This window comes from Cololabis saira, chromosome 14 (assembly GCF_033807715.1).
Source record: "Cololabis saira isolate AMF1-May2022 chromosome 14, fColSai1.1, whole genome shotgun sequence".
In the NCBI taxonomy this organism is placed as follows: domain Eukaryota; kingdom Metazoa; phylum Chordata; class Actinopteri; order Beloniformes; family Belonidae; genus Cololabis; species Cololabis saira.
The window spans coordinates 12,073,728-12,093,465 of record NC_084600.1 but is presented as its reverse complement, the minus strand read 5'-3'; the positions used below and the strand labels follow the sequence as shown (position 1 = coordinate 12,093,465).

The 19,738-nt window shown below is 40.3% G+C and overlaps 2 protein-coding genes across 3 annotated transcripts; both read left to right on the top strand.

The window, feature by feature from the left end:
- Nucleotides 1-772: 772 nt before the first annotated feature.
- Nucleotides 773-4,824, top strand: LOC133459592 (serine protease FAM111A-like). 2 transcript variants are annotated; one of them, XM_061739699.1, is made up of 4 exons: nucleotides 773-922; nucleotides 1,992-2,069; nucleotides 2,179-2,235; nucleotides 2,426-4,824. In XM_061739699.1, the coding sequence occupies exons 2-4, from the start codon at nucleotides 2,028-2,030 to the stop codon at nucleotides 4,190-4,192; spliced, it is 1,866 nt and encodes a 621-aa protein (XP_061595683.1). In that variant the 5' UTR covers nucleotides 773-922; nucleotides 1,992-2,027; the 3' UTR covers nucleotides 4,193-4,824. The 2 variants fall into 2 exon arrangements, with proteins under 2 accessions (XP_061595683.1, XP_061595684.1); XM_061739700.1 differs by lacking the exon at nucleotides 773-922 and adding an exon at nucleotides 924-1,009 and having other exon boundaries at nucleotides 1,994-2,069.
- A 417-nt stretch (nucleotides 4,825-5,241) lies between these two features.
- Nucleotides 5,242-19,074, top strand: crcp (calcitonin gene-related peptide-receptor component protein). The gene is made up of 6 exons (XM_061739701.1): nucleotides 5,242-5,319; nucleotides 5,978-6,014; nucleotides 6,103-6,201; nucleotides 9,064-9,158; nucleotides 9,297-9,354; nucleotides 18,484-19,074. Exons 1-6 carry the CDS (start codon nucleotides 5,312-5,314, stop codon nucleotides 18,628-18,630), a joined length of 444 nt encoding a protein of 147 aa, XP_061595685.1. The 5' UTR covers nucleotides 5,242-5,311; the 3' UTR covers nucleotides 18,631-19,074.
- The last annotated feature ends 664 nt before the right edge of the window (nucleotides 19,075-19,738 follow it).

The window sequence follows — 19,738 nt, the reverse complement described above, 5'->3', positions numbered from 1 at the left end:
GCTACAGTTGCTAGTCAGAATAACAATTTGAAGCAGAAGTATCAGAAATGTATGTTTAGTTAAAATGAATTGAACTTTGAATGTTGTAAGATAACACAAACTGGGGTGAATGTTGTAGGCTAATCATAAAGTAATAGAAGCAAAATATCAACTGACAATAAATTACTCAATTTGCAAGAGAACACTTACCCTATTTTTTTTACTTTTCTTAAAATCTTGAGAACTCTTACTTAAAATGATAAATGGCTTTGTAATGGGGATTTTTAAAAAGAACATCGCTTTGTTTTTTAATGACATCACTACTGCTTTAATAAAATCCTGTTTAAATTTGACAGTTTATCACAAATGTTATCATAATTCTAACTGACGCACTTTGTCATTTCATGTGCATTGTATTACATTTATTTTATTTGTTTAATTTTGTTACCTTCACCTTTCACACCCTTTTAATTAAAATTATAAAGAAGTATAACATCGAAGTTTAATATTCGTTTGTTAGTTTTTTAATTCCTGAAAATAGCTGGGGTAGGCTCCAGCAGACCCCCGTGACCCTGCAAAGGATAAAGCGGTTATAGATAATGGATGGATGGATGGATGGATAGTTTTTTTAATGTGTTTGGAAAGCAGACTTCTGAATTGTGGTGCTGTTCACTCTTTCAACACATGGGGGCAGTATGCGCCTCTCACGTGGTTAAACCCTCCATTAATAGAGAGAGAGAAGAAGAGCCACTTATTTAACAAAAGGGCGCCAAGGCTTTGTGAGCAGAGCAGCGACAGCGAGCAGACCTGAGGTGTTGATGCCAAGCTTCTCCGTGTTTATGTCCTAATTTTGGGTTTTTGCTGATTTCAGTAGCTGTCAGTTAACCGTCTATCGACAGTTATCCACTAAAAGCTGCATTTGGGTCCATTTAAAGGTTGAAAAGGTGATATTACAAGCGTGCATGTTTAAAGCCCTCAGGAGGGCGTTTAGTGTTGCAACTGCTGCGGCTTCATCTCCAAGACATATTTGGTAATTAACTGCAAGTATTTGAGATGCTGTTCACCAAAACAGATGAACAGATAGAGAATAACATCTGCATTTTTGTAAACGTTGTGCAGACTTTCATAGCATAAATGAGAGTTTTGATTATCCCGGTTGAGCGAAGGGCACTGTCGACGCCTGACATTTATTGAGGTTGCAGACTGATTCAACCTGTTTTTGCGTTTTAAACATTTACGAAAAATGCCTTTAAGCATAGTTTCTTTATTTTTTTTTATACACAGGTTTACCGTAGTATTTGTAGTTTTCTTTTTTGGGCCACATGTACGGTGGCCGAGACTGATTGAGACAGATTGCTGAAAATAAAAGTAACGCTGCAAACAAACAAACGCCGCTGCAAATAAAATAAACGCTGAAAATATAAAGAAACCTCGCTGCAAATAAAATAAAAAACGATGCAAATAAAAAAGCCACAACGTGAGTGAATTACAGGGGACTGTTTTTGCCGATCCACCGGTGTTTTTATGACCGCGGTTGAATTGGTTTGATATTGGATATTCGACATTCAACACCCATAAAACTTGTGATAAATAACACCGATTGTTTTATGGGTGTTGAATTCATTAAACCTCATTAAATCAGCCCATAATATGATTTTATAATTACTGTTTTGTGATATATAGTCTAGATGACCATGAACACATCACAAGTGGTTTGACCAAAATCAGTGGTATGTATGTATCACAAGTTTTATGGGTGTTGAATGTCGAATATCCAATATCCAATATCAAACCAATTCAATCGTGGTGTTTTTATGTGAGAGGACACCGGTGTTGTTTTTGTTGTTTTTGCAGCGGTGTTTCTTTTATTTGCAGCGTTTGTTTCTGTGCAGCGTTACTTTTATTTTCAGCAATGGCGGGTCTCGGCTACCGTACACATGTCTATCACTAAGTCATTTGCTGTATTCTTTCTGAGCCGTACAAGATAACGGGATCAAATATGTATTTTCTGCAGATCAAGTGCTACATCACAATTCAACAGGGACAAGATGATGGCTAAAAACGAAGGACAAGTGCAGAACATTTTGAAGGTAGATTCTCTTAAGAAATTGAAGTCATATTTCTAGTCCCTACAGGGGGGGGGTAAAAGCATTCATTTAATAGTACATTTAGATTTACATATTTATCTTCTATCTCAAGGAAAAACTGGACAACCAGAATGGGAACAACGCTCAGCATCCCAATTCAGATGACAAGGTTTGTCTCCTGTTTTGTTTTACAGCAGAGTTATGCACGTTTTCTGAAATGTTTCTGAAACTTTAAGTTGTGTATAAATTATGTCCCAATGTTTGATTCAAACAGTTTTGATTTGTTTTAAATGAAGCTTTACTCAAAGTGAACCTGTTGGGTTTTTTTTTTGTTTTTTTGGGGGGGGGGGGTTTCTCAGGAAAACGATACCCATCCAACACATTCCTTCGAGTGGCGCTGTGGTGAAAACTCCAGCAAAATCACTTGCACTAAAGCAGGAACTGTCCTGGATTCACTGAAGAAAAGTCCACAATTCAATGAAATTGCAACGAAGTACAACAAGAAAGAACTTCTCATCATGAAAGAGGGAAAAGCTGTAAGCTCACATCTTCCGTGCACCTTAATTACACAAGGGGAGCGTCTGACTGTGAAGTATATAAAAGCACCAAAGAAAATCATTCCTCCTGTTTCTTTGAGGAAAAAAACATGCGGTGAGTTGGTAATGTTTCATGTGTTGACAAAAGGAGGCAAAAATGTAACAAAAATCATGAGAAATCCTGAACTAAGCAAAGTAGTCCAGGAAGTGACTGTTTATGCCTACAAAGGGGAACGGGTGAAGGATGCTCTGAGAAGAGATGGGCGTTTCCAACGTGTCATATTCCAAAAGAACTGTGTGCTCTCTCAGAAGGTCGATGAAGTAATAACAGAGTTCTCCAACCCTGTTGATGATCTTCATGGTACAGTTTTCCAGATTATAATGCTCAACAAGTCCAAGCCACCAGACAGTCTGCCAGGCAGTCTTGAGGAGGCTTATTATTATCTGAGTCAAACTGACTCAGAGAAGGCAGGCACACACAAAAAGACTCCAGACCAGGTATTGGAAGAGATACATGGCTCAAAGGGGATGCAGCAACACCTACTGTCACAGTTTACAGAATCTGTGAAAAGCATGAAAGACAATCCTTTTAAGCTTTCTCGCATTCAGAATCTGCTCCGTGTGGAGTTTGGACAGAATGTTCAGAGGTGCAATGAAGTAAAGACCATGAAAAAACTGATGGATCGCAGCAAATCTGTTTGTCAAGTGAGAATAAATGGGGGTCCCGTTGGAAGTGGCTTTCTTCTCTTTGGCCAGTATGTCCTCACTAACGCTCATGTAATTAAAGACATTTACAATGAAAACAGAAAACTTGATGAGAAGGTTTCTGTGCATTTCTCATATGAAAGTGTGGAGCAGCCTGATGAAGGGATAATTGTTGAAGAGGTGGTTTGCTTCGAATACCAACCTGATGTGTGTCAAAGTGACTTTGCTGTGTTAAAGGTCAGTGGGCATCAGGAATTACCCGTTGGCCTGTTAAAGCATTTGGGCTTCCCACCCCAGGACGGTGGAGTTTGCATCATTGGGCATCCAGATGGCGGTGTGAAAAAAATAGATCCATGTTTGATTGTTCCATCACAGAATCGCAACCAGGTTGTAGAGAGGCATTACAGAGAAAATCAGGGTCCCGTTCAGTTTGTTACTGGCTCTTTCTTTCAGGATGTAGCAGAGTGTGTTCAACAGAAGGTCCTAACTTATGGGACGAGTTTTTACCATGGCTCATCTGGCTCTCCTGTTTTTGACAAATACTGCAACGTTGTAGCCGTGCATACAGCTGGGTATGCTTACTGTCGTCCAACGGGTGTATTAGATAGTGTGATAGAGTATGGCCACCCTTTGTCTGACTTGTTGGTACGCCTCGTTATCCAAGTAGTGCAAAGGAAAAAGTTTGACGTGTTGAAGGAATACCTTGCTTTCAGTGACAACCGGCACGAAGTGATTAAAAACAATGTAAAGAAGCTGGTGGAGAGCAGAAATGACACAATATTTAAAGAAGCCATCAACACTTTGGTGCACACAGATGACATGAGCTTGAAGGAGTTCTGGGGTTTTTTCTCACAAACAGAAGAACCTGTCCCAATGGAATTCTAAATGTGATTGTTGCAAAGCTGATGAAAGATTCAGCAATGCAATACGTGCTGTTAGCAATTAAACATCTAAGAAATCCATGTATCGTTTTAAATGGCTAATGCAAAATATAAACCATTCATTTCATATAGGTAAAGGTTTCATTTTAATCAATGATACTGTAAATTATTTGTTTTTCTTTGGGGTTTTTTTCAGCAACTGATAACTCATGTATATTTAGTATCTGTTAAGTTTTTATGACTTTGATAAACCAAATGCAACTGTTGTTCACTTTTCTACAACTCTTAAAAAAACTAAGACCGCAGTTGAACTGATAAGGGTGTAAATACATAAATTGTTTTTTTAGTCAATTCATTGGATGTTTGTTAAAGCTTCATTGGATTTCATCATTTTATTTTTCATTATGTGATATGTTGTTTATTTGGTAGCTGTTGATCCATTTTGGATTCATGCTGAGACCAGATATAACTGCTGTTTACTTCTGTTTCAACATCATCATCATGTAATAAACTGTATTTCATAAGCAGGACCTGGCTACTGCTTTTGATTTTTGATCATATACTATGTAAGCACCAGTGTACTCATGTTTTCACAATTTGCTTTTATCTTATGCATAAATAAACTTACCATTTTGTACTGGGCTTCATTGTCTTGAGTTTTTTCTTTTTGTTTGGCTTGGTTTGATTTTGGAAGTAAAAAGCTTTGAATATTTTTTTTCAATGGTTTTTATTGACAACTTATTTTGGTTGTCTTTTTGTTTTGTTCAATCTTATTTGTTTATTTCATGGTTATTCTCTATGAACTCTTATCCTGTAGGCCACCAGGTTTGGACATTTCAGAGGTGAGCTCTACGGAACTAAATAAAATGGGTCACTTCAATTCATCTCGGTTGCCTCGCTTAGGTTTCGGGTTGGCAGGGCACGCCACTTGCAGGTTGTACTTGTAAATCTGAATTTGTACAAAGGAGGGCAGCACAAACCTTGACTACGCTAGTTCGGCGGATTTTGTTTTATTTATTTTTTATTTTTTTTAAACAACCCGAGAGTTGAATTAGCGGAACCTTTGAGCAGAGCAGAGAATTTCCATACGGACACAACAGCAACGGACCACAACGCCAGCGAGATGGAAGTGTACGGTTGAACACTTTTGTTTAATGTTATCTTAGTACAGAAACTACTCTTTGTCTATAGATAGTTTTACTTGCAAGTATTATTTGGAGGGTTTAAAGATTCCGAAGCGTCGTCGTTGCTTCAGTTTCCTGATAATTTAGGGACAAACGGGCTGAGACACATTTTCAAATGTGTGTCACGTACAGAAGGAAAGGTTACAATTAATGTCCTCAGATCCTTTCTAATTAATTTATACCTACAATACTGGGCTATTTTGTTTTTGTGGTTATTGACAAAACATGCTGCAAAGGCATTACCTGAACCACAGATGTATTGCACATTCAAATACTCAAGTGGCTGCAGTTCACAGCCTTGTGGGTGGTGCACATGACTAAATATTGAAGTGTGACATTCAGATTTTTTAATTTGTTGACTTGGAGAACAAAAAAAACTTGAAAATAATGATTTCTTGTAGATTTACTGTTGTGCTTTCAATAAAACACGAGCATTGTTGAGCCGCAGCAATAAATCATTGAAGATTAAAGAGTAAATGCTGTTCTCTACATGAAGACTGAGATTAGTTTCAAAGGCGCTTCTAAATCTAGAAAGACCTGGGGAAGTTCAGATCACTCCGATACAAAGATGAACAGATTTTGAACCTGTTTTTTTCTCTCCTCAGGAAAAATGCAAATGCTGCAATGCTCAGTAACTACGAGGTAAGGCGATGAGCTGTGTCGCATTTTCTTGGTCATCGGTTAAGATATTAATGTTAATGCTTTTTTTCTTTATCCGTGTGTTTGTCAGGTGTTTAAACTCCTTACAGACTTGAAGGAACAGCGGAAAGATAGTGGGAAGAGCAAACACAGCGTGGCGCAGCAGGACCTCAACACCATCATGTATGAGGTTGGCAAACATCCTCTTCATCGCTTCATATGAGCTTCTCTGTTATAAAAAAACACATTTCAATTCCATTTTATTTATATATTTTTATTTATTGCAATACAAGTTGTCTCTATTGCTTCCCAGAACATAAACCCCCGAGCAATTATTACATAAACAATGGCAGGTAAAAAAAACTCTCCCTAGGAGAAAAACCATGAGCCAAACAGTGCCAAGAAAAGGATGAAAGTTCCTTTAGGAGGGAATAAACCTTGACCAGGACCTGGATCATAAGGGGGGTCCTCCTGCCGGAGGCCAGCTGGGCAGAGCAGGAAAAGAGAGAACAGACAGAGAGAATGAAGAACAGAGAAAGGAGAGACACAGATGTATAGTTGGGCGGGGAGGACCCTGACTGATAAACTTCAAACAGATCATTTCTATACAAATTTTCACATAACTGGCTGCAACGATCTTTTCCAGAATTTTAGATACAAAAGAAAGGTTGGAAGTTGGTCTATAATTAGGTAAAATCTTTGAATCAAGAGAATGTTTTTTAAATAAAGGTTTAATTACTGCAAAAAAGAAGAAAAATCCAAGGCACTCTTCTGCAAATATAAAAAGCCCAGGGCCCTCATTTATCAACCGTTCGTACGCACAGATCTGTGCGTAAAGCGTGCGTACGAGCATTCCCACGCAAAGGATGGAATTTATCAACATGTACCTGTGCGCAGAAACGCGTGTAAATGTAAGCACAACTCCGACCATGCGTACACACAAAATCTAGTGGTAGAACAGTGAAACTACAAATAGAACCCAGTAAAACAGTCACAGTGTTCAGCGATCTCAAACTTCACACATGTTCCCCGTCTCCTCTAATTAATAAAGATACTCAATTAGTAAATTAGCAGACAGTTTGAATAATTGGTGTGACAGCCATAAAAGACAGCTGTGGCAGGACGACCTGAAAAGAAAGTACAAGTACCATGGCTTATCTTGCACGTTTGGAGGATTTAGAGACCGTGCGCTCCGCAAAAACGCGCTCCGCAGAGAGCGCGTTTTCAAAGAGCTTATCTGTTCAGTGAGAGCACGGAGCGGCTTCTCAGCAGGTACCGCTTCCCCAAAAACATTCTGATGGATCTATGCCGCGTTTCACAACCTATGTTGGAGCAAGAGACCAAACGCACCACCGCCATCCCAGTAAACGAGGATTTCACGCCATCGCCGGATTCCCAAACATAATTGGAGCTATAGATTGCACCCAAATCGCAATAAAATCACCATCACACAATGAATTCAGTTACGTGAACATAAAAGGATTTCATTCAATCCATGCACAAATAATCGGCGATGCAACTATGTATCTGTCAAACGTTGTTGCTGAGGAACGCAAAACTCATTTATTCTGCAGAACAGCTCTGAGTGTGAAACCTCCAAGCAGGAGCTTTAGACTCCAACCAAATCTTAATTTATATGGATAATCTTCCAAGAAATATATTAAACATGGTCAACATAATTATTTTACTAGCTAAATATCACATACATAAATGCAAATGGAATAACAGCAAACCCTCCATTGTACATCTGAAAAATGAATGTAAACTGTACTTAGCGTCTCTAAAACTGATGCGTGAAAAAAACGATATTGCCAAAAGCTTATATGAAACAATGTCTTTGTTTCTTAATTTTTATTAATACACTTCCCATAGCTTGTCAGTAAATGTATCTTTTTTTTTTTTTGCTCTCAACCCCCCCAAATGTTGAATATCTGTAGATATTTGATTGTTTCGTTTCATTTGCCTTTTGTTGTAAACCCTGCAGAATTTTGTTCAATAAAGTTTGTAAACCTCCAAGCGGGAGCTGTTGTTGCTCCATATATGGTCAATTGGAGGCGTTTCTGAATGCAAATGACGGTAACCATGCACGAGCACAGCAGTTTAGAACAGGTGGGATTTATCATCACTGATGTGCGTACGACCGGTGTCCGCACGTTTGATAAATCCAGATTTTTTTGTACTTACACACATTCTAAATGTCATTCCTATGACAGAATTTAGAACCTTTTCTACGAACGGTTGATAAATGAGGCCCTAGGCTTTTTATATTTGCAGAAGAGTGCCTTGGATTTTTCTTCTTTTTTGATATCCTTTTTCCCACCAAAGAGCACCTTCGTCACACGACTTAGATGAACCTTCTGAGCACTCAGGACTTTCTTTTTTGTTTAATTACTGCAACTTTGAAAACCTGTGGTGCAGATCCTAAGTTTAGGGATAAGTTGATCTGGTCCAGTATTGTCGTGCCAATAAGAGAGAGAACATTTTTGAGCAGTCGAGTCTAACAGACACGTGGATGATTTAGCTCTACTGACAACTGAGATCAGCTGAGTGAGATATGTAAGAACAAAACAGTCTAGAGTCAAGTCAGGACCTGAAGAGGTCACTGAAGCTAAAGAATCGCCCTCAGCCCCTGCCAGGGGAGCCTGGTTGATTTACCTCTAGTTCTTTAACAGTAAAATCATCAGAAGGTCATAAAGTCTTGACTACTGAGAGTTTCAGGAATGTACAGCTCAACAGAGTTATGACTCCTTGTCAGCCTGGCTACAATGCTGAACAGAAAATGTGGATCATTTTAATGATCTTGTGTCAATGACTAATAATTAGCTGCTCTAGCACTGCAAAGGGCTATAAAAAAAGCAATAAGTAAGAACAAAAGTATATAAAAAAATACTATAGGACGGTCTTTCCATGCACGATGAGAATTTACAGATTTACAATAGTACCCATTCCTTTTCATTTTACACACTTTTTGTTTCACTTTGCAGATATGCGAAATATACCAGGAAGTCACGCTCTTAAAAACAAGCCCACAATTGTCTTATTTTGGTTTCAGACGCTGAAGTACCTGTCAAAGACACCATGCAGCAGACAAAGTCCTGAGATTGTCAAAAAGTTCCTCACCATCATGTTGCCTCACAAGCTCACAAAGTCAGTAAGACATTTATACTCCAGACATTTAATTGTATTTTTGTGAAATGCAAAAGATGCAAACTGTCTGTAATGTAGATCAATGCAAGTCTGCATGACCAGGACAACATTTACATCTGAATATCTTTCCATCACCAGGGCAGAAAAACTGCAGCTTTTGAACCACCGGCCACAGACTGCAGTGGAAATTCAGCTGGTGAGTTTGTTGGTTGTTTTTTTGTTTTTTTGTCTGTCTACTCACTGTATATGTTTCTATTGTAGCTTTGTATACCAAGTGTTGCGTCACACAGTGGGTGCTGGCTCAGTTATCAAAAAGTTATTATGATTGTCGGACGACAATCCTTAATAATTAATAAAGTAGATTATTTATCAAATTGAATTATCAAAATGACTTAATCAAAATGTGGCACCACCTGTGGTAATCAGGACAATGATAACTAAACAGCAAAAATCAGTCTCAAGGTAAATTATTCTACAGAATAATAGTGAAGGAAGGAGAGTCCGAGCACAGGCCCTTGCAACCAGCAGTTGTGACTAATATGTGTAAAATAAGCACAAACAACTTCTCTCATTCAAATTAAACAGAATTTATTTACACAAGTGTCAAGAAGATGGTAAGACAACACTTTGGATTCTGATGGCTAAACTACACAAAAACAACACTAACTAAACATGACACAAAACTTAAGAAACACACTTAAACTAACAACACATGTAAATGAAGTTAGTTTGGTCTGGCCGGTCGCGTTCTTGGTTGAACAAAGGGGGTTACGCTCAGCAGGGGATCCTGATAAGGAGCGTCTCTCTCTCTCACTCCTGGTCCTTGTGGATGAGGGGATGCAGCACGAGCACAGTGGCTGGGTCTCCTTCAGCTCCAGGTCGGTCCAAAGACGTTCACGTCGAGGCATGCAGGGTCCCGGTTCCGCTTTCTGGGGCTCAGAACCTGGTGGGTCAGTCGTGCAGCTCTCCAGACAGACGCTTCTTCGGTCAACAATCCTGGAGGGGAGGCCGGTCGTGGCTAGTCGCTCACAGGGAACCTCTCGGCAGGTCCGAGGTGCAGAGGTTCTGTAGGAGAGAGCAAAAAGAGAAGAGAGCGAGAGAGGGCTTTGCCCGTTATAGCAACGCCCAGGAATTCAATGCAGCCCTTCCTGCAGCTGGGGCCTTCATATCCGTCTGATCTGCTTTTACCCTATAAACCCTGGTGGACCCTGAGGTCCTCCAGCACCAGCCTTTTAATCATTCCCAAAGTTAGAACCGTAACCCACGGTGAGGCTTCATTTCATTCATTCATTTCAACTTCACTTCATCGTCTGTGGGCCGTGGTTACCAGACAGGGTGGGGCTTCTCCGGCCGGACGTAGCGCGTGGAAGGATCACGTTATTCTGGCCAGATCCTCCCCACCCCATCTAGCACCCCGGTTGGCCAGAGGGGGCATGTATAGCCCAGAACTGTTGCATGTTTTTGTGAGGGTAGCTCACATTGCTACCCAGGGGAACACGGGGAAAACATGCAACTCCACACAGAAAGATCCTTTCACCAACCCCACCCAGGGTGTGGGCACTGAAGTCATGGGGGAACTAACACGCACTTCAGCGCCCACAGCGTCCCCGGCGGGAATCGAACCCAGGACCTTCTTGCTGTGAGACGACTGCACTGCCAGCTGCGCCACTGTGCCCCCTTATGTTGTACTTTTAGTCTTTTAGTGTGTATTTTAACTTCATAGCCTATCTTATCCTGCTTTCTTGCAGCTTTTAGCTCCAGTCTTTCCTCATGGGGAACCTCCATGCTGGGAGTGACCTTTGCCTGCAGGGGGTCGTCCTGGGGGTGGTTCTGGCCTGGATGGTTGTGGAGCTCTGTACCACGGCTTTACCGCTGTGGTGTGGACTCCTCTATCCGTCCAGGCCGGGATGGTCTCTGTGGTCTCTGTTCTTGCGTACGCAAAAAAAAATCCAGATGCTCAAAACTCCGTACGCCCAAATCCGTTGGGATTAGCGGGTTCCATCGTTGTGCTCCTACCTTTATATGTTCATGTGGTTGATTTTTTGAGATTGTTGCAGTTCCCTCATCTCACTCATCTTCTTCCGCTTTATCCGTTCCCGGGTCGCGGGGGCAGCAGCCTCAGCAGGGATGGCCAGACTTCCTTCACCCCAGACACTTCCTCCAGCTCCTCCGAGGGGAGTCCGAGGCGTTCCCAGGCCAGGCGAGAGACATAGTCTCTCCAGCGTGTCCTGGTTCTTACCCGGGGTCTCCTCCCGGTGGGACATGCCTGGAACACCTCCCTAGGGAGGATCCAGGAGGATCCGATACAGATGCCCAAGCCACCTCAGCTGACTCCTCTCAATGTGAAGGAGCAGCGGCTCGACTCCGAGCTCCTCCCGGGTGACCGAACTCCTCACCCTATCTCTAAGGGAGCGTCCAGCCACCCTGCGGAGGAAACTCATCTCGGCCGCTTCTATCCGCGATCTCGTCCTTTCGGTCACTACCCAAAGTTCATGACCATAGGTGAGGGCAGGAGCGTAGATTGACCGGTAAATCGAGAGCTTCGCCTTTCGGCTCAGCTCCCTCTTCACCACGACGGTCCAGTACATCGACTGCATTACTGCGGACGCTGCACCGATCCGTCTGTCAATCTCACGCTCCATCGTTCCCTCACTCGTGAACAAGACCCCGAGATACTTGAACTCCTCCACCTGAGGCAGGACTTCCCCACCCACCCGGAGAAGGCACGCCACCCTGTTGCAGTTCCACTCGTGTGTAACTTATTTGGTGATGTGGGGACTGTCGTGTCCTTCACGTGGTCGTGAACTTATTGGCGTCACATCTCCTCATGTGTTGTGTTGCAAATTAGCATTCGCTATAAACGCTATGATACAGGCATCAGATAGCCATTTATGTCCGTCTATGTTTTCTGTATCTGTCCCTTCCAAATAAACAAATGAAATGAAATGAAATCATATCCTGGACTGCATCACCAGTGAGTGTCGCCAACGGACAAAACCTGAGAAAAGTGCGTACGCCAGACATGATTTGTGCGTGAAAGACCGCAACTTTCCACGTTCAAATCACTTTTAGAACATCCGACCATGAGCAAAGAAAGTGGCGTACGCAGGTTTTTTGTGCGCTGCACGTTTTGTACATGAGGCCCCTGGTCTCCGCTCTTCTTGCATGTGCTTTTAGACATTTCTCTTGTAAAAGAGAATGTATCCCAGTTGCTGTCGAGTGTCACAGACGTCTGACCCAGTTGTTTCAAAAACTGTGGAGTCGTTGAACGTGAGCCAGCGGTCTGTTGTCTCGTCTGAACCGTCTTCTGGATGGATGCCATCACAGATATAATGTCCTCTCTCAGTGTTCCCCATGTGGTTGATGGTGCTGACCAGACTGTAGCAGCCTCCACCCAGCTTTGACGACACCACCACGTCCCGCTGTAGCTGTACAGGATCATCCACCTTCTCCAGAGTATAATACGGAGTCAGGCGGAAACGTTTCAGGTGTAAGGTCAGGACTTTTGGCAAGGTTGCAAAAGCCGGAGTGATGCCTGACACGTTCCCTCCACATGTACAATTGTATTCAACTGTTTCTTCTTTGAGATAATTTTCCAACATCTCTTCAACGGACCCTCCAGGAATCAGGTCCAGAGACAGGTTGGTAAATTCCTCCTTCCGTACTGACTGGATTCCACACCTTTTGCAAGTCCTGGTGTTCTCCATACTAAATGCCAGTTGGTCTTCTACTGGACACGTGTAGTTTTTTCTGAAAATAGCTGCCTTCTCCTTAAGTTGAGGCGACAGACTCTGAATTTTCGTCAGGAGTACGGTCAGGAACTCATGGGCGTCATGCTCTGAATTTTCAAGGAACTTGGGGGATTCCTCGCTAATAATATCCTTCAAAGATTTGAGGAGGCTGCTCTTGGTGTTGGAGTCTGTTGAGGTGTGGAAATCTTTGATCAAAGTCAGTAGACTCAGGATTTGAGCAGACGGGACAGACTCCGAGATGTGCTTCATGCTGCTGATGCAGCTGATGAAACCATCTAAAGAGAGGAGACTCTGCAGGGTGGAGTTCATGTAGCAGGTGTTCCCAATGTTTGGAAATCCAAAGTGGTCAGTGGGGATCCTGTCTACATTAATTACCTTATTGAGTCTTTTTATCATGTTATTTTTCAGTTCTTTGAAAAAATTGTCGTTTTTAAAGTTGAAATATTCTTCAATATTAAGAACTGACTCCAAAACATCTTCTACATTTCCTGTAGATAATTTGTTTTTCTGCTGCTCAGAGGAGGAGAGTTTCTTCAACTGATCTCCAGTATATTCATCAGCTGAGTATTGAGCTTGTTCAGTATTGGTGGAGTTTTTTTCATTTAATAAGCGTCTTTGAGATCTTTTAAGAGCGCTATATAAATCAAATAAATTATTATTGTTATTATTATTATTTGATTGTTTTTCCTTGAACCAGGTGAAATGACACCATCTATTCTTGGCCTTTGTTTCCTGGGTTCTTGTGGTGGTGTGGGGAGCTGGTTTCTCCGGTTTTATCTTCTTAATGTAACCAAAGAAGCGTTTTGTCCAGCCCTCCTTTTCTTTTTTGTTTTCGTTTTCTGCATGCTTTACTGGGATGTCAGAGCAGTCTAAGACCCTTTGGTGAAGGTTGGTGTTCTCACCTGTCACCACTCGTTTCTTTTTACGAGAAAACAACTTTCCAAACATTTTTGCGGCTTAGAGGTTTAAATGTTGAATCAATAAAATTAGGACAGAATGCTGGTTCCTGTTCAGAATCTGAGTAGAAGTGACTGACTTGGGTGTGGCTGAAGTCTTATATAGCAGAGTACGGGCATTCCGGAATGTCTTCCCCTGTGATGTCACCGGCATGTTTACTTAGGTCACCTTGCATCATCAGTGACACGTTTGGAACACCAGTTTCTTTGATCTTGAATTAAGTTAAAGTTGCGTGTCCATTGTACTGTATTGTAAAAAAAAAAACTGAAATTTACGGTAAAATACTGGAAGCTGTGGTTGCCAGAATTTCACTGTAAAAAAAATACGGTAACAATGTATATGACATTACGGTATGCTTTTTTTGGCAACCATAAATGTCATAGTTGAGAACTGTTTTATTTACAGTAAATTACTATGAAAAAAAATTATATTGTAAACCTGTTTACAGTTATTTGCTTTAAAAATAACAGTTATCTAAACTTGTTTACAGTTAACTATTTTAAAAACAACAGATATACTGCAAACCTAATTACGGTCTATCTCAGAATCAGAATACTTTATTAATATCAAAGGGCAATTCATTTCTACAGTAGGCCTGTCCATAGCAACAAAACACAATACACCAAACAGCCAACATCCACGACCACATCAGCAACAACAACCACTTCATAGTACTTCATGGTTCACAGTCGTTCATAGCAAGAAAACTTCAAGTTTCATTTTGCATTTAGCAGCCTTATGGCAGACGGAACAAAGAAATCCGCATAGCGGTTTGTTTTCCGCACCGGCACATAATCCCGCCGACCCGAGGGCATAATTACAAAGTGGTTGGCCAAAGCATGATCAGGGTGGGAGAGTATCCTGTCTGCTTTCTGCACCACCCGTGCTTTCCAGAGGGAGCAGAGGTCTTTAAGCTGGACTCCAGTAATTTTAGAGCAAACCCTAACAATGCCGTTTATCTCAGTGATAAACAGTACAACTGTATGATATATTATATTTTATTGCCAGGTTCAACTTTACAGTAAAATACTGGCAGCTGTGGTTGCCATAATTTCACCGTACAAAAATACGAAACAATGTATATGACATTATGGTGTGCTTTTCAGGCAACCATACATTTCATAGTTGAGAACTGTTCTGTTTACGATAAATAAAAATAATAAATAAATGAAGCTATGAAAAACAGACATATTGTAAACCTGTTTATGGTAATTTGCTTTAAAAATAACAGCTAATATAAACCTGTGTAAAGTAAACTATTTTAAAAACAACAGATATACCGCAAACCTAATTACTGTCTATCTCAGTGATAGACAGTACAACTGTATGATATATTATGTTTTATTGCAAGGTTCAACTTTACAGTAAATTACCACCAGCTGACCACAATTTCTTGCAAAAACACATAAGGCATTACACTTGGTTGACATAGATTTTACAATCAAAAGCTGCTTTTGCTAAATTACAAAGGAAATAACAAATAAAGCACATTGTAAACCCATGTATAGACTTTCATTGATAAACTTTCAGAAAATGCTTTTGCATTTACACATTCTCTGAAAAACAGATTGAACTGATCCAATAACTTATCCAGTGTACTCACAAAGCAGCATGGAGATCTTGAAAAACCAGCATGTGTCCATATGAAGAATAATCCATGGTGGAATGAAAAAACATGAAATAATTGGCCACTTGCCCTGCGTTGATCAAGAGTAACGACTCACTGAGTCCAGACTTGACTGAAGAGGTCACTCAACATGGAATAGAGTCTCACACATGATGTTCAAGAAAGTGGAACTGAAAGCGTGTATTTTCACAGGTCCTGCTTGAGGACTCGCATGTTGTCCATCAGGTGTTCATTGTGTACTGACATGATCCTCTCTGCAGCCAGAAAACAGAAACAAAGCACAAGTTATATTGATGCGGTGCATGATGCATACAGAGATAAACTCCCAGCATTCTGTTGTTAAACTGAGCTCCAATGAACTATGCTCACCTCTAATTAGCCTTGACAAGACTGGTGTCTGCGTCATTGGGTCCAGACTTGACTGAAGACGGGGACAGAGTCTCATACAGACATGGTGCGATGTTCATGAAACTGGAACTTTGAGCAGGTGTTGTCGTCATCTCTGCTTGGAGACTCAATCAGGTGGGATGATCCTCTGCAGCTAGAAAAAATACAAAGAAAACATTTATTTATTTTAAAAGATTTTTTTCAGGCATTTTGTGCCTTTATTAGTGACAGTGGAGACAGACAGGAAATGTGGGGAAAGAGAGTCGGGGAATGACATGCAGCAAATGGTCAGAAATTGAACCAGGCGACTTGCTGCATTTGCACCCATGTGGTATGCACCCTTACCACTTAGCTATCAGAGCCCCAAAGAAAACATTAATATTTAATAGTAACATAAATCATATATTTGTTTATATAGCACTTATGCAGTTGCAAAGTGCTTCTCACAACACAAATAAAGAAAAAACAAAAACGGAAAACAAAAATCCAATACTGTTAAAACAGAAAAAAATTATAAAATGGTGAACAATAATAGGTAAAAACATTTCACAAAAAGGCCAATCTATAAATATGATTTCAGGAGCCACTTAAAACAGTTAACAGATTTAGCTTTTGGTTAAAATGACAATAAGCCTGCCGTAACAGGACGCCAAGCCATCAGCCAATGTGTTTCCTGACCTGTTTAAAGTGTAATTAAACCCCCAGTTCTGAGTCCATCCACTTCATAATTATGAAAAATGCAAAAAAGTGGGCAGGGGGCTGAGACGGTGAGTGGGGAGGGACTGGGGAGTGGGGACGGGTGAGGCAGGAGTTGCTCAGTGACAGAGAAAAATGGACAGCGACACAGAGGCTACTTTTGAACACCCCTCCAGAACACACACACACTTTTTAAATAAAGTTGTCTGAGTTTAACTCGGTTTATTCTAACATAAAGACAGTTTTATCTTCAGGAGCCGACAGCGGCAGAGCTGTCACTGAACCTGCCGCTGAGCAGCAGGTTTATTTGTTTATTTAATAAGGATCCCCATTAGTCTTCAGCATGGGAAGAATATACTTCCTGGGGTCCACACATAGAAATACAAAAGATTACAATAATCACAACTCAAAAAGGGTTAAAAAAATTCACTAGAATTCCTAAAATAATAAATTGAAACAAAAATAAAATATTAAATAACCAACCAAAAACATCCACATCTTAAGTAACAATATTTGCTACTATCACCAGATCTGTACCCACTTTTGAACAAAATAGTTTGCAACGACTTTATAATTTATAATATACTTATACTACTATACTATATATATACTCATAGCCTACAGTAATTTAGAATATATTTACTATTACATTTATAATATACTTACAATTTGCAAAATAATCACAATATATACCTAGGACCGATCATAACTTCCTTCTGAACCACAGCCTAATTCAGTCTCCTTTTAACATTTGACACCTTGATTATTGCGACTAGACATGGGGGGAGATGGTTCCAGTGTGTGACTGCTCTAAACATTACTGTTTTTTTCAATGCATTGGTTCTGGGCATAGGCAGAGAAAAGTGATTTAGCTAGGGTCATTCTGGTATCATAGCTGTGTCTGTTATTTGTTGGTAGAAGCTGCATGTGCGGGTGTAACCGGCTGAGCTCTGCCGATGCCGTTACCACAGCTGCTCCCACCTGCTGCAGCAGACAGGTGTCGGCACCTGCAGAGCTCTGGTTACGCTCTGGTTACACTGCCATTTAACGTTTTAAAACAAGGTTTTACCAGCTGATAACTGCAGGAACAGATGGCTAACAGCATTGTCTGTGCAGTACTGGTACGTTCCTCAAATTAACACTTCAGCTGTGGGCTTGAGTGAACATCCTCAGAACTATTCCATCTATACTGGCTAGTTGCTGATCACAGTTTGCTCATCTACCTATTTCAATACTGAGCAGTATGTTACAATATGCTGATTTCCAACACTTGTTATATTGCTGTAGGTTGTGGTATTTCCAACAAAGTTAAAATATCTCTGATATAATCATTTGAATACATTTTGCCTGAGAGAAGTTTGTCCTTTGTGTGTATTACGTTTCTCTAAACAAAAACATGCTTAATGTCCAGCATGTTATGAGAGATGAGAGTTCCTTGCACCAGAAAACTAATTAAGAGTAAATCTAAAATTAGAAATGATCCATCTTCTCACTTTTTGGCGGCTTCAGTCTGAAAATTTCGAATTCAGAAAGTATTTCACATTTGTAGAGTACTGTTACATCACAGGCTCTGATCAGTAAACTTATCAAGTTTCTAGATGTTTAGAGACTGGTTGACGTCACGGCAAATTGTTACGTTTGCATTTCCATGGAAATTGGCAAACATTGCTCACTGAAGAAAATCATGTGTGATGAAAAGCTTCTTAAAAACCAGGATTACTCTCTTAATACTCTTAATCTAATCAAACGAACCCAGGTACTTAACACACCACATGTGACTATGTTCAAAGAAAAGCATGAACAATTAAATAAAAAGACGCAGCTACTTGCAGTTCAGCAGTGTATTGCATTCTTTACAATAGAAGATATTGCTTAACATGGCCTTAATTTTTCTTCCTTTGTTCAGATGGTAGAAGAGAGTGAAGAGCGGTTATCCGAGGAGCAGATTGAGGAGCTCATCCATACACTCACAGGTGTCCTGCCAGGCGACCCAGAGCAGGAAAATGCGGCTGGAGCAGATGTAGAGATGGATGAAGGTGGCGAGCAGTCATGACCCAGTGACTCCAAACTTACTTGTGCATGAAGAACTGGTGATGAGGCTAAAGGCCAGGCACAAGGACTGATGGGCTCCAACTGCAGCAGTTTTACATCACTGTTAAAACTGAGCAACATGCTGGCAGGAAGGACATCCAGAAGCTGCTGACCATTAAAAAGGACACCAGTATTAATGTTCATGTAGATATGTTCGGCTGTTAACTTTGGCATGTAAATAAACAGACTGTATGGACCAAGTATTGATCATTGGCACCAATAAAACAGCTAAAGTGAGTATTAAACTCTGTCATTTTAACTGACAACACAGAATTTAAACTCAACATCTGCCTTAACTAAGTTCTTATACAGGACTGTCTCAGAAAATTTGAATATTGTGATTTTCTGTAATGCAATTACAAAAACAAAAATGTCATACATTCTGGATTCATTACAAATCAACTGAAATATTGCAAGCCTTTTATTATTTTAATATTGCTGATCATGGCTTACAGCTTAAGAAAACTCAAATATCTTATCTCAAAAAATTAGAATATTCTGGGAATCTTAATCTTAAACTGTAAGCCATAATCAGCAATATTAAAATAATAAAAGGCTTGCAATATTTCAGTTGATTTGTAATGGATCCAGAATGTATGACATTTTAGTTTTTTTAATTGCATTACAGAAAATAAAGAACTTTATCACAATATTCTAATTTTCTGAGACAGTCCTGTATTCCTTTGCCAGAATATCTCTGAGCTACAGGACGTTTAAATTGGGAACTTAGACATTAAATGTTTGAAGCACTGAAGAACTGATGGTGTATTAAATCATTTCATAGTCACAAAATGGAAGAATCTTGGGTGCATCTTCTTCCTGCATCTTCCAGTAGCTCGGTTGGTGCAACACTAACATCGCAAACCACCGGAAAGCACCTGAGTTATGCTGTACGTGTGAAACACTATTCACATTATTGGCTTTAAATGTTGTCGTTTTTAGACTGTTTAAGGGACCGTTGTAGATATAACTGTAAGAAGGAAAGTTTCTTAAATAACCCCAAAGTTTAGCACAGAAATATAAACGCCATAGTTACATATGTGTTTTTTGCGGTTTCTTTGACTCAAGTG

Excerpts from the sequence above, each read along its gene's own strand:
- LOC133459592 (XM_061739699.1), top strand. The coding sequence starts at position 2,028 with ATGATGGCTAAAAACGAAGGACAAGTGCAGAACATTTTGAAG. Across the intron at positions 2,070-2,178 it reads AAGTGCAGAACATTTTGAAG|GAAAAACTGGACAACCAGAA; the intron begins GTAGATTCTCTT and ends TTCTATCTCAAG. Across the intron at positions 2,236-2,425 it reads ATCCCAATTCAGATGACAAG|GAAAACGATACCCATCCAAC; the intron begins GTTTGTCTCCTG and ends GGGGTTTCTCAG.
- crcp (XM_061739701.1), top strand. Across the intron at positions 6,015-6,102 it reads CAATGCTCAGTAACTACGAG|GTGTTTAAACTCCTTACAGA; the intron begins GTAAGGCGATGA and ends TGTGTTTGTCAG. Across the intron at positions 9,159-9,296 it reads TTGCCTCACAAGCTCACAAA|GGCAGAAAAACTGCAGCTTT; the intron begins GTCAGTAAGACA and ends TTCCATCACCAG.